The sequence below is a fragment of the Chaetodon auriga genome, chromosome 1, assembly GCF_051107435.1.
Source record: "Chaetodon auriga isolate fChaAug3 chromosome 1, fChaAug3.hap1, whole genome shotgun sequence".
In the NCBI taxonomy this organism is placed as follows: Eukaryota; Metazoa; Chordata; class Actinopteri; order Chaetodontiformes; family Chaetodontidae; genus Chaetodon; species Chaetodon auriga.
This window is the reverse complement of record NC_135074.1, coordinates 33,513,018-33,531,062: the sequence shown is the minus strand read 5'-3', so window position 1 is coordinate 33,531,062 and position 18,045 is coordinate 33,513,018. Positions and strand designations below refer to the sequence as shown.

Below are 18,045 nucleotides of genomic sequence, written 5' to 3'. Positions count from 1 at the left end.
TACAACATGTACATAATAGTCTGTAAATACTACTTACAATTTTTTAGGATGACGTTTCTTTTTCTTTTTCCCACTCTTTTGTATATACTTGTTGTTTTTAATTTGCATGCACTTTTTATATTACTCTATCTGCTTTATTGATGCTGCTGTAATTTGGAATTTCCCCTCACAGGACTAATAAAGGAATATTGAATTGAATTGAATTCAGTAATCAGTCATTACAGATGTTGTTAATAAGTTCAGAAGAAATAAAGAGGAGATTGTGTGATTTAACCCCCCCCCGCAGATCAGTCCCAGTAAGAGTCTTAGATTTAAAATGAAAACAGTGTGAGGACTGAAGAAAGGAGAAGTGTGAATAAGGTGTGTAGTTTTATTAAAGTTCAGGTTTGAACGGTACAGACGTCACACACAGCTGACAAACACGCACACAAACAAAGCAAGCGAGAGGTTAGCGGTCATGCTGAGACACTGATGCATAATATCAGTTCAGACTGAAGTGGACAAAGAGCACATCATCACAAAGACACAAATATTAAATGTCAGACGTTCATATACAAGTTCAGAAGGATTTCAAAGGGAATGCTACAAGCTTTTACAAAAATATTGCTAAGATTTACAGAGATAACACATTTATCACAGCTTTAATGTAAAATAATTTCCACTGCCTGTTCTTTTTTGTGTAATTAAATAATACTTGTATAATTAAATTATAATTGGTAAATAATGGTTTTAAATGAGAACTATAAAAACTTACTTGTATATGGTTATAAACAGAAATATAAAACAAATCTACTTTTGTATTTCAGAAATAAAACTGCAGAAATGTTTACTCTTAAAAAATAACAGTGTAAAAATGTTTGAGGTATGCGAGAAAGAGTTTTAGCATGCATAGAAACTTCAATTATCTCACCACAATATCTATATATTCATGTATATGTAACAATATTAATAGATTTAGTATAATAAACAATATTCATAGATTACTGTAGAAATGACCATATTTACAGGACGAGGAAATGAATCAGTAAACTTGTCTGACAACAACTGAATATAGTTTATAGTCTTTAAAAGCACTTGAATGATAAAGTTGATCCATCCAAACCCATTTCATTCCTCATCAGGCTGCATGTAACACAAACACAAGGAGAAGAAGAAGTAGAAGAATGAGGAAAGGAATGAGAAGAATAAGGAGAGAAGGAAGAAGAAGAAGAAGGACAAGGAGAGGAAGAAGAAGGAGAAGAAGGAGTAGAATGAGAAGAGGATGAAGAAGAATGAGAAGGAGAAGAAAAAGAAGGAGAAGGAGAAGAAGGTGGTTAGAAGCATAAAAAAGAATCCACACAGATGATTTGTCAGTCTCCACAAAACCTTTGAGTTATGGTAAGAAAAAAATTGCTCCTGAAGGGAAACACGCTGCAACGTGCCTCAATACTTTGACTACTGCGGAAGTAAAGTGATCATTTATCATTTTCCTTCTTTCTACATATTCTCTCAATGTTTTTTCTGAGTTGTAGGGAGCTGGAGGAGTCCCGCTGAGCAAAGTTCTGTGAAGGACAAAACATAGGACAGGGGCTGGTATGTCCTCTGTGTGTCTGTGTGTGTGTTCAGGAACATGAGACAGTGTCATCACTGCATGCTGACATCATGACTTTGAGAGTCATTGGCCAGATTTTAAGGTTCAGTGATTAAAAAGTTAATGAAGTTATGGTCAGTGCAGGCATTCCTCATGGCTCTTTGACAGCTGGTCAGGCATTGGGTAACTTTGGACAGGGTTAGGGTCAAACTTTGCAAATTAGTAGAAAGTTCTTTGTCTAAAGGAGAATGAGAAAAACTGTATTTTTGTGGAAAATAAAAAATTCTGCACACCGACTACTGCACATCTGCTTCTGTACATCTACTGCTGTACACTAACCATAGTACATCTACTCCTGTACACCAATTACAGTACATTGACTACTGTACCCAAATTATATTTTTATGTTCTTAAACCATTTGAGCTGTGAGTTGTAATGATGAAAATCATGAAGTGTGACATCAGCATCCTGATGATTGCAGAAACTTTAAGTTACAAAACGCTGAAAATATGTGGGATTTCTCCTTTTAGAAAGACAAAAAGTAAACCCTGTATGTTTTCCAACAAACAGCAGAACACTGACGCTGTGAATTTCTAGTAGTGTCATTGGACAGATCTCTCTTTGGAGAGTGTGTGTTTGTCTCAGTGTCTGTACTGTGGCAGGGGTTTAGCAGCCTGTGCTGTTGATGTCATGTTATTTTTGTGTTTCTCATTGTAAATAAATTTCACCCAAAAGATAAATACAAGGACATTAACTCAGGGCGTCTGGCGTGTCTTCTTTAATGCTGACTGTTTCTGTGAAACATGGGCAATGCAGTCTATTTAGACTGAGCACCTGAGTGTGAGAGATCACATCTGTTTCCTCTCAGGAAGTGACATCATGTTGTGCAGAAACAGAGTGAAAGAGTCAAAGTGCTCAAACCTGGAAGAGGTCAAAACCCTGTGACTCCGTCAAGTCATATGGTCGAATGATCCCGTCCTCCCTGATGAGACGCACCGGTCGCAATTTGGTCACATCCTCTGTCGACTCAGCCACCCTGACACACACACACACACACACACACACACACACACACACACACACACACACACGCAGACAGACATCTATTAACTTTTTAAATGTGCCACTGTTAGCCCAAAGGCTCATTTTCAACTGTTGTACCTTAGCTAGATCAAAAGTTAGCCATTAAACAACAATAAAATACATACATGTAAAAGTTTGCAGCCCACCTCCACCTGAGAAACTCTTGTGTACACAGCCATCATATCAAAGTTCACATCTACTTAACATAAAAACATGTTTTGTATCATTGAGCCGAAACAGACATTTACTGTTCGTCTGTGTTGAAGCTCATTAGCTTCACATGATATTCGTAAAAAGGGACCGAAACGTGAAGAAGCCAGTCACCAATGTTTGAATGACTGACAGTTCTTCTCAGGGATAAGGAGGTGAGCCCATTTATTTTTTGGAAACAAAGGTGAAACGAGGTGAAAGCTGGAGCCCATTCAGAGTGAAGCAGCTTTTCGTTCACTGCACACAATGCTGCTAGATGCTTCTGTCAGGTGGGATGTCTCACCTTTCATGACCTCTATAGTGACAGCATGAAATAGTAACGTTCAACAGGTTATCATGGACTGACTGATGTATCACATGACATATGGATGCTCAATACAGAGGAGGAGAGGAGGAGGAGGAGGAGGAAAATCATTGAGACAGCTGGGAAATGTTTCAGGAACAGAAGCAGGCTGTTGAGGCGACAAGAGACTATACACTCATCACCAAAATGAGCTTGTGAGAAGATCCATGAGATTGAGTTTTGATTATATCAAATATTTAACAAACAGACTCCCAAATGTTTTAATGAAACTTGACGAGACAAAGCAGAATAATACAGGAACTATTTACAGAAACAATATTTCATAGTATTACCAATACTTACTATTTACAGGCAAGACCTGTACTTACGAGTATTTATAAAGACTTATACCAGATGTATAAGTACTTGAATGAATTTACTAGTAATTACAAATATTTAGTAATATTACGTGCACTTAGAAGTGTTTAATATTTACTTTAATACTTTAATAGTATTTACTAGTCTTATTTACATGTATTTTAAAGTACTTATTAGCATTTCCAAATACCATGGAGATGTACAAGTATTCTTTACACTTACGTATTTACAAGTATTAAGTACAAGTTACTAGATTTTAAATTTATAGTATTTTTGCTACTATATTATATATTTTTCTAGTTTAGATTAGATTTAGATTTATTTATTTGTCTTTCTGCAAGGAAAATTGTTTCCACCTTCCATACAACCTCAGAGTACACAAATACATCAAATTTGACAAATACATACATGGACCTCACACCATACACCCACTACAACTGCATTCTCAAACTTTACATACACAAACACACAAACTCAGGCACATCACAGTCTGGATGTTCTCTTCATTTCTGTTATGGCAGAGGAGACAAAACTCCTGCTGAACTTCACTCTCTTTCATGCCAGCGACCTGTAACGCTGACCAGATGGCAGGAGCACAAAGTGTGGGTTGAGCGGGTGACTGGGGTCAAGTGCTATGCTGTAAGCTTTTCCTACAGTGGCTGTGCTATTGAGGTCTGGGAGGTTGGAGGTCCGGAAGCCATGATCTTGGCAGCTTTGTGTGTAATTTGTGTAAGTCTGTTCTTGGAGAGGGTTGACAGCACATTAAAGAAGCAGGGGCAGGACAGGTTGAACTATACTTTTGTAAAATAGCAGCAGAAGGTGGGGGGCAACAGAAACTCTGTTGGTAGCTTTTATGGATATCAATGGTGTGTTCTTCAAAGCTCAGTTTATTGTCCAGGGTGATTCCGAGATATTTGTGGCTTTCCACCATTTTAACAACTTCACCACTGATGCTAATAGGGGTGTGGGTGGGGTTAGAGGCTGACCTGGGTATGGAGTCATGATAGCTGCGAGTCGTTATTGTTGTCAGAGTATTTGAGGTATGTGATGATGGATAAGGGGCTGACACAGTCATTGGTGTAGAACATAAACAGGAAGGGGCTCAGGACACAACCTTGTGAAGTTCCAGTGTTGGTGATGGAGGATGAGTGTGCTGTACTGCCCACTCTCATGGACTGTGGTCTGTCACTGAGGAAACTGTGTACCCAGTGGTGAGACATTCAGGTGATGGAGTTTCCTCATCATCTGGTGGCACTGGATGGTACTGAATGCTGAGCTGAAGTCAATGATAAGGAGTCTGGCAAAGTTACTGGGTGATTCGAGGTGTTATAGGAGGCGGTAGAGGAGACATGCTACTGCATCCTGAGTGCCCCTTTGGGCCATGCAGGCAACTGGTTTGGGTCCAAGAGTGTTGTGACAGTTGGAAGGGTGATGTTGAGAACGAGATTCTCCAGGCATTTCATGATTATTGAGGTGAGTGCAGCTGGGTGGTAGTGGTTTGGTTCTGATGGTCTGGGGTTCTTGGGTACTGGTATGATAGTGGATATTTTCCACAGGATGGGCACTGAGGCAGTCCTGCAGTCCTGTAGCACTCCCAGAAGAGGAAGTGCATGATGGGAGACAGCTCCATGGCATACTCCTTCAGCACCCATGTCTGGATACCATCAGGCCCTGGAGTCTTGCCTGGTTTACAGTGGCTCAGCTGCCAGTGTACATCCTCCACAGTAAAGGGAGCAGGGTGTGTTGACTCAGGGATGATGAGGATCTTCAGTATTGCCTTACATTCCTCTGAGCAATCCAAGGTTTTGATTTTGGATATTTCTCAAAAAAAAATTAACTGGGGTTGTCATAGAAATGGAGAATTTAATGTAGTTTGTGATGACAGAGACTCTCTGTCATCCTTCAGACTACCAATGAGAAAATGCCCCAGTCTGTGCAGGCAATACTGTCCTCCATCCACTGGTGGACGCTGTTGGTCTGGGGCTTCTGATGTCTCAGATCCATTCTGTAGTGCGGAAGCAGGAAGACAACATTGTGGTCAGAGAAACCAAGCAGTAGCTGGGCATGGGAAATGTACGCAGGTGGCACGGTGGCATCACTGTCGCCTCACAGCAAGAAGGTCCCAAGTTCGAATCTCGCTGCGGGCACCGGGTGTGTCCTCCACCATGCTTCGGTGCCTGCTGCTCGAGGAGGGCCTTTCTGTGTGGAGTTTGCATGTTCTCCCCGTGTTCACCTGGGGTATCCTCCGTAAAAATATACCCCCACTAAAAACATGCAAGAAGATCACCACCTGACCAATGGTGACGCAGAAGAATGGGTCCCCGGGCGCGGGTCTGGCTGCCCACCGCTCCTGGTCTGCCGCGGAGGAGGGACGACCAGGATGGGTTAAAGGCGGAAGTCAAATTTCACCTCCGTGTGCCGTGCTCGCATGTGTGTGTGACAAATAAAGGGGAATGTTTCCCCCCGATTCTTCTTCTTCTTCTTCATCAGTAATACACTATATTGGCAAAAGTATTGGCTCACCTGCCTTGACTTGCATAGGACCTTAAGTGACATCCCATTCTTAATCCATAGGGTTTAATATGATGCCTGTCCACCATTTGCAGCTATAACAGCTTCAACTTTTCTGGGAAGGCTTTCCACAAGGTTTCAGAGTGTGTTTATGGGAATTTTTGACCATTCTTCCAGAAGCGCATTTGTGAGGTCACACACTGATGTTGGACAAGAAGGCCTGGCTTTCAGTCTCCGCTCTAATTCATCACAAAGGTGTTCTACTGGGTTGAGGTCAGGACTCTGTGCACGCCAGGCGAGTTCATCCACACCAAACTCTCTCATCAATGTCTTTATGGACCTTGCTTTGTGCACTGGTGCACAATCATGTTGGAACAGGAAGGGACCATCCCCAAACTTTTCCCACAAAGGTGGGAGCATGGAATTGTCCAAAATCTCTTGGTATCCTGCAGCATTCAGAGTTCCTTTCACTGGAAATTTCACAACTGGACTTGTTGCACAGGCGGCATCCTATCACAGTACCACACTGGAGTTCACTGAGCTCCTAAGAGCAACCCATTCTTTCACAAATGTTTGTAGAAACAAATGTTTGAGTGAATACTTTTGGCAATATAGTGTCTTTCCATAACATAAGGCCAGTGTGTTTTCCCCTCGTTGTCGGTATGTCCACATACACGTCTGCAACTGTTAAAATCCCCGTGATAAGCACCGGAGCCTCAGGATATTTGCCCTGCATGCCGCTAATGGCATTAGCCACTAGCTCAGCAGCAGCATTAACATTAGCGCCCAGTGGAATATATACACAGCTGATGACAACAGTGGGACATTCTCGTGGAAGGTAGAAGGGGCAGAGGCATAGTGTCAACATCTCCACATTTGAAGTACAGATCTTGCTCTGGATCTTAATGTTGTTACACCATCTGTTGTTGACATACATGCAGACCCTCCACCCCTCTCTTTGCCAGACTCCTTTGTGCAGTCTGCCCAGAGGATGGTGAAGTTGTTGAGATCTACCTCGGCATCTGGGACAGTTTCTTCCAGCCAGGTTTCGGTTAGAGCGATGACACCGGCTTCCTTGAAGGTTCTCTCCACTAAGCATTTTGCATTAGGGTTAGGGTTAGTAGTATATCTACTTTGTTCTGGAGACCCCATACACTGGACATGATGATGGAGGGAAGAGGGGGTTTAAAGGGCCGCTTTCACAACCTAGCAGGTACCCCTTCCTCTTTTCCTCAGTCGGATTTCTGCCAGCACAATGCGGGATGGCTTAATCCTGCAAGGTATGGAAGACTGGAGCTGGACTAGAAATTCCCAGGTGTAGGTGAGTCCATTTTTGCCACGGGACTCTGGTAGTAGAGCCCAACTATTCCTTGCGGTAATCCATAGGATGGTTAATATGATCCAGATGGCTTTGTGCTAGTCGATCCACTTTATGACAGCAGACTAACTAGACGATTAACAAAACAAACTTAGACAGTTTTACACAAGAATAACAGAACTAACAAACATCAACAGTTACTCGAGGCAGACAAACGGGCAGTGTCGTGGCAGCTGAGCATGTGCTGAGATTAAAATTACTATGAAGGGGTTCTGTGGTTGAACAAGTTTAGGAACCACTGAACTAGGAACTGATTGGATGTTGTGGTTGTTGGTTGCTGAAAAAAAAAATTGTAAAGTTAAGTTAAAGGTTATGTTTGAATCCTGAGTTCATGTCTGTGATGTTACACTTTGAGACACTGTAAATAGATTAAAACACCATAGCTTCATCACATGACAAATTCTGAAAAGCTCCAAATGCAGCACTCTTCTCAGGGGCGTGACTTCTTGACTCACAATGCTGCAGCAAGCTGAGGGGGCGGGACTTACGGGGGGTAGGGTAGTAGCAGAGTGACGGACGATGTGAGTATGAATCAGTTCAGAACATGATGTTTTTATTTCTGACACGATGCAGCAACTTACCTTCCGTCTGCTGCAGGACGACAACAACATGCAAAAACACACAGCTGCACACTGAAGCTCATCTCCTTCATCTTCACTCATTTGACACGGATTAAAGGTGATATTTTAAAGGTCTTCTCTTTTGCCACAATGAAAGATTATTTTCAAACAGGTACTGAAGAGAAACTCTGTGATACAGAGAACTGATCACAGTGATCAGTTCAGTGATCAGTTGAGGAAAATCACTGATAAAAGTTGAATTTCACTAACAGACTTCAGAGTGATGAAAGAGCTCAGCTTTAATGTGTTTAATATGAAATACTCACACATGAAAACAAGAAAACGAAAGGACAAAACTCCAGGAAACAACAACACGAGACAGAAAACAAAGGCAGAAAATGTGAAAATTAGTGAGCAGACAAGAACAGAGCAGACAGCAAAAATATTATGAAGCACACAGACAACACAGGAAGTTCTTCATTGAGCAAAATATTGGAAACAAACTACAAGTAAGGAAACACACAGAAACTGTGTCAGTACAATACAAACCCATGTGTTCTGAAGGTTTAAGTGAAGTAAGATAGAGTGCAGTGTACCTCTGGATGCCCTGGAAGGTGCTGCTTGCCATATCCACAATGCCGCCTGTCGGCCGAGCGACTACACCCACCAAGCCTTTCCCGATGCCCTTAAAGAAACCTGCTGCTCCCTCCTTCTTGGCCCCTGCAGACACATGGAGGTCAGACCACATTTCAAATCAACATCGCATCTGTTCACACGATTCACCTTCAAAACTATTTAAGTATGGAAGTATGTTGTAAATAAATAAGTGCAAAATATGTTTTATGTTTCAGACTCTTCACAGTCGTCACTGTTTGCTTTGATGGCAGCTTTGCTCTCTGTTGTCATTCTCTCAGAACCTTCCCCTGGAATGATTTTCAGTTAACAAGAGTGACTTCTCAAAAGTTAATTAATGAATTTTTGGGTTTGAGATCATCAGCGATAACACCATGTAGTGTTGCAGAGGTGGTGTTGTTAAACAGCCCTAGTCAACTACTGATGGAATCCATATTATGGTAAGAACCATTCAACTAAGTCAAGAGAAATGACATCCATCATTACTGTATGTTTGTATGTATCTGCAAGTGCTCTCATAAAACTGGTTCTCATGAGGACTGATCCAGGACAGAAGACCAGAGGGTCCCTCTGCTGCAAAGGAGAAGCTCATCAGTCAGCAGCCTCAGAAATCAGCTGTTAACAGCAGCTCAGATTAAAGCTGCTCAGAGTTCAGGCAGCAGACACATTTCACCATCCACTGGTGGAGAAGACTGAGTGAATCAGGCCTTCATGGTCCAACTGCTGCAGAGAAAGCACGATTGAGGGGAAAGTGAACTAGAGCAAGCAAGCTAGGTTTTGATAGGAGTTGGCAGTTGAATAGTAAGTGTTTTCTGTCGTTATTTCTGGCTCACACTAGAAGCTAGGCTGTTAGCAGACTTTGTTATTGTTGTTGTGTTTGTGTCACGGAGCACTCGCTCTCACTCTCTGAGTTTCAATAGTAGGGTCGGCTGACGCGGGTCACGCCCTCTATCTGTCGCTAGCCGGTGAAGCCCTGAAGGGGTGGGTTCAGCCGTAGTGACAAGCTGTGAGGGGGCACAGCTGTAGCACTTCCTGTATTTAACACACAGTCTGCGCTGAAGCGTCGGCGCTTGTGTGAAGACCCTTTTGGGTAAAGACCTGCAAGTCTACTTGCGGGACTCCACTGAACAGGGACACAGGGGACACAGGTAACCACCACTACTCTTATACTACTCCTGCTGCCTCTCTGTGCACACACACCATGTGCTATCAATATATTCTGGTCCTACAGGACACGTGAAAAAAACGCATCGGCCATAAAAGGCAACGCAATCCTGAGAACCACTACTCACTCAGAAAAACCTCAGCTTCTCACCCTGCTTTTTCCTTTGCCCTATGGAATTGCTGGTCTGCTGTAAACAAAACTGAATTTATCCAAGCACTTGTAAAGCTACATCAAATTCAGGTCCTAGTCGCGACCGAAACCTGGATCCGTCTAGAAAACACAGTCACACCAGCTGCGCTTTCAACTGACTCTACTTTCTCGGACGTGGAGGTGGCACAGGCACACTCATTTCCAAAAACTGGAAATTCACCAAGCTCACTCCTCTCAGCAACTGCTCCTCATTCGAATATCATGCAATCATGGTTACTGCTCCCACTAAGCTGTATATATTGGTGGTATATCGCCCACCTGGGCTTCTGGGGAACTTTATAGCGGAACTGGACATGCTATTCTCAACCATTCTTGAAGATGGCACCCCACTGATTGTCACGGGTGACATAAATATTCATCTTAAACCCCATGCAGCTGACTTCCTTTTAGTGGTGCAGATTGCTGAAACAATCTCTCACTTGGTGATACAAGCACCAAAATTGGCACACAGGTGCTTCAGAACTCCCTCTTTCAGAAAAGCACGTTAGCCAATGTCAAAAACAAAATGGCCGCCATTTTTCAAGATGGCCGCCATTTGTACCAGTACGAAACAGTATTTGCACTAAATATTGTCAAAGTAATGACATTTTGATGATCTGTACATCAAAATGTATGTTTTTTGACACGAGGAATCGAATTCTGCAATCAAAATTTCAATATCAGTAAGCGTTATAGTGATATGATGACAATTATATGAACTAGCACTGTCTCAGTGAAGTTACCGATGTGGTATCTCAAATTGTTGTGACAGAAGCACAATATACTACAACAGACTGAAGTGACTTACTTGAATTTAACCTGGATCATTGTTTTATTCTTTGCATTTACAGCTACACAGTTGTGTGCACTTCAGGGTGTAGCGATAACATTTGCATGGTCCCCGACATTCACCCATGCAACGACATTTTGTCAGCTGCTGGCAGGACTGAGCAATGGGTGGGAGGGTTGACCAGAGAACTTCCCAGGCTTCACCTTTTCTTTGCCAGCCCCAGTTGCCAGGACTTTCAGGTTGCATTGTACATTCTGTTGACTGGCCCCATATGCAAGCAGCTTGGAATGCAGATCGTCTAACATGCTGAACGAGAGATGCACTAGTTGGTGGAATGGAGTCATAGGGTCTTTGCTTCCGAGCAAACAAGTGCAGTCTTGCCTCATCAACCTTGGTAGTGTTGCTGTGTTTGTCATACATAGTGACAACAAATTTCTCGAGAATGTTGAGATCAGCATCTTCAATGGGTGGCACGGTGGCACGGTGGCAACACTGTCGCCTCACAGCAAGAAGGTCCCAGGTTCAATTCTCGCTGCGGGCACCGGGGGTGTGTCCTCCACCATGCCTTCGGTGCCTGCTGCTTGAGGAAAAAGGCCTTTCTGTGTGGAGTTTGCATGTTCTCCCCGTGTTCACCTGGGGTATCCTCCATAAAAAATATACCCCCACTAAAAACATGCAAGAAGATCACCACCTGACCAATGGTGACACAAGGAACTGGGTCCCCGGGCGCCGGTTGGATGCCGCGGAGGAAGGACGACCAGGATGGGTTAAAGGCGGAAGATAAATTTCACCAGTGCATGGCGTGTGTGTGGGCATGATGCATGTATCTGTGTGACGAATAAAGGGGATTGTCCCTCTGATTCTTCTTCTTCTTCTTCTTCTGGTAGGTGGGTACTGACTCAGTTTGCTGAACACTGGGCCCACTTCAGGACAAACTGCCCATGTTTGCCATGCAGTTGTCTTCCCTCTACCTCGAAAGGCCGAGACCACGTCACAGCCAACTACACTACAACTAACTACAATTCTAGTTGAGATGCATAAGGGGCTAATGAGATAGCATTTGGGACACTTATAGATACTACTGTCTAAAGTTAGTTTACCACCACAACAGTTAGTAACTACAAAATTGCCACCAAAACCATTCCGACCTACCTGAATTCCCTTATTCAGGTTTATGCTCCCTCCCGCTCACTACGCTCTGCCCAGGAACGGCGCCTGGTAATGCCACCTCCAAAAAGCCCTAAGTCTCTAGCTAGACTCTTTTCTTCTGTGGTTCCCCGGTGGTGGAACAAGTTACCAGGGACTGTCCTCTGCAGTGTAGGGGGCCCCCAGGGAACGGTGCTGGCACCATTCCTATTCACCCTCTATACGGCTGACTTTTCCCACCTGTCACCCACCTGCCACCTGCAGAAGTTCTCTGATGACTGCCATTGTCGGCCTCATCACAGATGGGGACGACAGGTCATACAGATGACTCATCCAGGATTTTGTGGACTGGTGCCAGCAGAACCACCTCCTGATTAATGCAGGTAAAACCAAGGAGCTGGTTGTGGACTTCCATCAGCGCCCGTTCTTCCTCATCACCAGTGAACATCCACGGAAGGGACATTGAGATGGTGACATCTTACCTGGGTGTACCTGGTACCTGGGTGTTCATCTGAACAACAAACTAGACTGGACTCATAACACCACTGCACTTTACAAAAAAGGACAGAGCAGACTATCTGCTCAGGAGGCTGAGGTTTTTTGGGGTGCGTGGGGCACTGCTTCTTCTATGACTCTGTTGTGGCCTCTGCCATTTTCTATGGTGTAGTCTGCTGGGGGAGCAGCATCACAACAGCTGACAGGAAGAGGCTGGACAAACTCATAAGGAAGGCCAGCTTGGTCCTGGGATGCCCTCTGGAACTGGTGGAGGAGGTGGGGAAGAGGAGGATGACAGCCAAGCTGTCCTCCATGACAGACAATGACTCCCACCCCCTCCAACACACACTCACTCCACTGAGGAGCTCCATCAGTGACAGGATGCTACGTCCTAAGTGTGTGAAGGAGCAGTATCGCAGGTCATTCCTCCCTGCAGCTGTCAGACTGTACAACAAAAACTGCTCCAAGTAATCAGTGAAATAATCTGTGCAATAAGCTGTGCAATAAAACTTGTACAGAACAATCTGTAAATACTAGTACAATTTTTTACAATTTTTCTTTAGGATGACTCTTTGTATTTTTATTTAAAATTCCCACTCTTTTGTACATACTGCTGTTTTTACCTGCATGCACTTGTTATATTACTTGCTTTATTGATGCTGCTGTAATTTGGAATTTCCCCTTGCGGGACTAATGAAGGAATACTGAATTGAATATTGAATACCAAACTCCATTTGCTCTGCAGAGTCCCTCGTGATCTTTAGAAAAAGACCAAGCTCTTTACTGAACACCTTGTTCTTTAATTAAAAAAAAAAAAAAAAAAACAACTCTTGCTCGACTATGTACTTTTAGCACTACTTCGTAGCACTGTCTCATAGCACATACGGCCAGTTGGACCAGAAAGTTGCGTTACGGCATTTATTCCACTTATTCTTGTTGCTCTCCCCCATCTAGAACGTTGTTGTATGAAAATCTTATATGTATGTCACTTTGGATAAAAGCGTCTGCCAAATGACAAATTGTAAATTGTAAATTGTAACTGCTAGAACAAAGAACCACGAGGACTAGACATTGGACCAGTGAAGACCTGGACTGATCTGATGAGTCCAGATCTGAGGTTTTGGTTCCAGGCGTTAGAGAAGGTAAATGGATGGTATCTGAGGTGTGGTTCCATTGTGAAGCAGCAGGAGGTGGAAATGTGATGCCGTGGGGGTCAAAATACACTGAACCAGCATGGCTACCACAGCAAGGGGACTGTTTGACCAGGAAGGAGAGTGATGGAGGGTTGCATTACATGACCTGCTCTCCACAATCACTTGACCTGAACTCAAGTGAGATGGTTTGGGATCAGCTGGAGCTGAGTGAAGGAAAAGCAGCTAGCAGCTCAGCAAATACAAGACCTCCTTCAGGACTGTTGGAAAATCAGTCGAGGTGATGACTTTGTAAAGTAGCTGAGACAAAAGCAATGCTGTTATCAAAGCAAAGGGTAACTATGAATCTAAAACACAACATATATTTTGCTTTGTTGACTTTTTTTTTTTTTGCTTACTATGTAAACCTCTGTTGTGCATAAATTCATCCTGGGTAACATTTAGTTTTCCTTTCTAAAATATCTTGATTCTTTGACGGATAATTTTGTATTTGTTTCTTTACTACAAACAGGTCTGAGCTTTAGTGTGTTATCTTTGACTGACATTTAATTCAAACATCGCTTAGGAGCATATAAACTGCAAATAAAAATAACAACATAAAAAAACAACAGCCTTGTTTCATAAATAAAATATTCTTTCATTTATTTTTAAAGCTCCATATGGACTGACAGCCTGCACCTCTGACCTCCACACTTCCTCTGCCTATATTCTACATCTAGACCTTTCACATCCAGACAGGAGGAACGTTACAGTTCATGGTCCAGTTTGAACCTCTCAAACATCACTATTGAAATCCCATTGTACAGCCTTTTTTCAACTGCATTTGAACCCCATTATTATCAATGATAATTGAATTTACTGTGTTAGTTATGTAAATATTTGTTTTTGTCTTCATCTAAATGTGCTCAATAAATTATTTTGACTTGACATGATGATAAATCTTTAATTTAGCAAAGTGGGAGAACTATACAATAGAACAAAAGGAAGTGGTGGACACTTACCCTCCACAGGTTTGGTGACAATTCCTGTAACTCCACCCACGACCCCCTGCAGAGACAGAGCTGTTAGTGACCTTCATCTACTGACCTCACATCAGCTGAGAAACTGTTTTCAGAGGAATGTTAACAAAATGAGTCTCTCTGTACCTTCAGCAGCCCTTTTCCTCCTTTAGCTAGACTCTCTCCAAAGTCTTTGGGGGGTCGGTTCATCTCCTCTCGTCGTTTCTGTTGGTACTCTTTATCCATGGTGATGGCTGCCAGACCTTTACCCACTGAACCAGTAATCCTGGAAACCATACCTGCAGCACCACCTGCAGGCCACCAGGAGGAGCAAACTGTTTGCTGATAACAGTCATTTTATTCCACACATTGTTCTTCCTTGTCAAAGCATGGTGTCTACATTCACCACAATGCAACTGGACTGCTGAAACATGTGGTAGGTTGGGATGTGTTACAATAGTAGCAGTCAATATAGCCTGCAGCAGAGGTGAGCAGCAGCAACAGAGGTCTGGTGAGGTCAACTATCTTTCTACCTCCACTCGAAGAGATTTTTTTAATTCTCAAACTTGTAGTCTTCAAGTGATGCTGATTCAAATTACATCACTTGAGGACATTTATCAGACTTCACACAGCTCCCATGGAGACACTGAAGTCTTTATACAGCATTTCATACATGTGCAATAGAACTCCCCAGCACCAGGAGAAACATGGAAATACATGCTGAGGTGGAAAATCTCCGGAGATCAACTTTAAGGTTCCCACAACTCAAAGAAGTGATTTAATGCAGTTCAAACAAATATTTAATTCAGAAAAATATTAAATGAAGAAATTCAAGCAACTCTTTAGTTTGGTGTTTTGTGGCAGAGATTCTTACCAACAGTGTGACCCAGCAGGCTACGGACTCCAATCACAAAACCTTCAGCAAACTCCTCTGGACCCTGAACAGCTCCCTGATGAATGCACACAGCAGTCAGCATTATTAAAGCAAGCTAACATGACTTCAGACTACGGGTCTTCACACCCCACCAAGACCTGAACGAGAACTCAAGTCAGCACAGGTCAACATGTGTCATTCACGATCATCATTCCTTCATTTCAATATTCCTTTATTAGTCCCGCGAGGGGTAATTCCAGATAAATAATGCCATTGTATATATGTTGTGTATGATGCAAATACACTTTAAGTGACAAGTGTCCATTATAGAGGCAATTACACATTGTATTTTCTGGTTCCACTTATCACTCACGCATTTAGAAAAGTGTGATTTCTTAATAACCTGCACATCTTTAGTTTTCATCAGAACCCTAAGAAAATGACTATTGTATTTGGAGATGATTCATATATGGTTCTCTGGATCCTGTTTTGCTGTCAGACCACAAACTGATGTTCACTTGTCCAGCCAGAGGCTTGGCTTGCATGGCTAACTGTTAGCTCTGTCACATTAGCTCAAAGAGCATCTGTCTACTGTTCTGTTGACTTTTCCCTGATAATCAGTTCTCCATTACACACCATTTTGTTCAAGAAAGTTAGTGAAGAAGGAAAACAAAGTTTGCTAACAGTCAGTCATTTTACATCCTGATGTGTTCAGGCCTTAAACCCTACTTCTTCAGGTTAGCACTTAAGATCTTGATGTGTTGTGTTGAAAATGTCTTGTAAATGTGTATGTGTGTGTGCAAGTTGTGTTACCTGGAAAGGTTCATAGAAGAAGGCCTCTACTCCCTCAGACAGACCCCGGATTAGTCCAAATGGATTTCCCAGGACATCCAGACCCAGAACCAAAACATACAACTGCTTCAGGAACTGCAGTCAGAAACAACAAATCAAAGGTTCCCAAATGTTTGGGCTTACAAGCTTTTAAAATGAAGCTTCTCATGAGCCATTTGGCTTTTGTCATAATTTGACTGCTGAACCAAAGTGATGTTCTCTCCTCTGATCATTTCTTTAGACAACTTTTAGGAGCATGAAGAGAAAAACAATCCTGGGGGGTTAGAAGAAAGAAATCAGAGAAATCATTTGTCACACACTACATGCACAACATGCTACACACGCCATGCATTGTTGAAATTTTTCCTTTGACCCATCCTGGTAGCCCTTCCTCCACGGCAGACCAGGAGTGGTGGTGGTCAGGTGGCCATTGGTCAGGTGGTGATCTTCATGCATGTTTTTAGAGGGGGGGTTTCATTTTATGGAGGATCCCCCAGGTGAACATGAGGAGAACATGCAAACTCCACACAGGACACGCCTTGGGCACCCACAGCGGCCCAGGTGGGAATCGAGCCCGGGACTTTCTAGATGTGAGGCGACATTGTTGCCACTGTCCCACCGTGCTACCTGACAGTCAAAAACTGACAGTCTTGAGACTGCAAGAATCAGAACTGATAATGACGAAATAGATTCAAAATGCAAAGCATGATCAGGGAATACATGCAAAAATCACATCCTTGTACTTTTTTCAAACCAGAAACTAGGGTTGGGCGGTAATCCAGTAATAAGGTATCCCACGGTATCGGTTTCATTACCGTCATTAAAAAAATGCTGCGCATATAGGTCTTTAGGGGCCTAACATAATTGTAGCATCGTCATAACAAAAATGAAGTCCACTCTTCAATGTATCTGGTTGAATTTTTACTCGAGAACAAGGCAACTGCAAAAGTACATGCTAAAAAAATGAACCTACGCAGTTTTACAGATGTTTTAACACAGGTATATCCAGGCGCTCATTTGGGCGCATCAGGGCAGAGTACCGTTATCTTGTCAGTTCAGCGACCCATTGGTCTATTTTGATGATCAACCAGTCAGAGACAAGAGAATCGAGGGGCAGCACACAAATTCACCATAGTAACACCAATGACAATCCAGAGGGAAGTAACCCCAGAGATAGGTTATCGCATGAAGAGCGCTCCCTCCCCTCTAGAAACCCCCTCCTCTTCATGTAAATAACCAGGACCTTTGTGATTGGTGTCAAACTAACACAGAGTCACAGGAGGAGACATTAGCAGCATTTCTTCGAGCTGGAATAGAACTTTTGACCACAAAACAGCAAAGGTAAGACATACTTTATGATTTTGTGAAGTTTTTTCTGCTAGCTCGCCGAGTTTTCGTCGCACAGTGAGGAGGCAGACATCTTTGCTATTTTTGTGTATTCGTTACCTGCGCGTATAAATTCTTGGGGTATGAACTATGTTTCGTTTGGGTGGCAATGCTTGGTAGAGGCTTTTAGCTGAGTTTCTCCCTGTCATTCTAGTATGCTACAAGTTAGGATTGGTGCTTCCTAGCGTGAGCATTGACCGTCTGAACTGCGCGCATGTCACGCTGCCCTGCACAGTGATTTTTAATTAGTCACGGCATTACCGTATACCCCGGGAAAATGTGGGGAAGGTTTGACACTATTAAAATTTGGATACCACCCAACTCTACCAGAAACACACTGAGACAGAGGCAGGTCCACCTTAAAGACCACACACTCAAACATCAGCAGAGTAACATGGTTGATACTCTCCACC

The 18,045-nt window shown here is 42.9% G+C and overlaps 1 protein-coding gene across 5 annotated transcripts in view; it reads right to left on the bottom strand.

Moving 5' to 3' along the window:
* The window catches only part of vps13c (vacuolar protein sorting 13 homolog C), a 100,683-nt gene that overhangs the window by 3,352 nt on the left and 79,286 nt on the right, over positions 1 to 18,045 (bottom strand). For all 5 annotated transcript variants that reach the window (XM_076736212.1, XM_076736196.1, XM_076736221.1 and 2 more), the window contains 6 exons: positions 16,229 to 16,342; positions 15,416 to 15,491; positions 14,689 to 14,852; positions 14,545 to 14,590; positions 8,571 to 8,694; positions 2,493 to 2,607 (listed from right to left, as the gene is read on the bottom strand). In XM_076736212.1, coding sequence (XP_076592327.1) covers positions 2,493 to 2,607; positions 8,571 to 8,694; positions 14,545 to 14,590; positions 14,689 to 14,852; positions 15,416 to 15,491; positions 16,229 to 16,342 — 639 coding nt within the window. The remainder of the gene's footprint in view (positions 1 to 2,492; positions 2,608 to 8,570; positions 8,695 to 14,544; positions 14,591 to 14,688; positions 14,853 to 15,415; positions 15,492 to 16,228; positions 16,343 to 18,045) is intronic.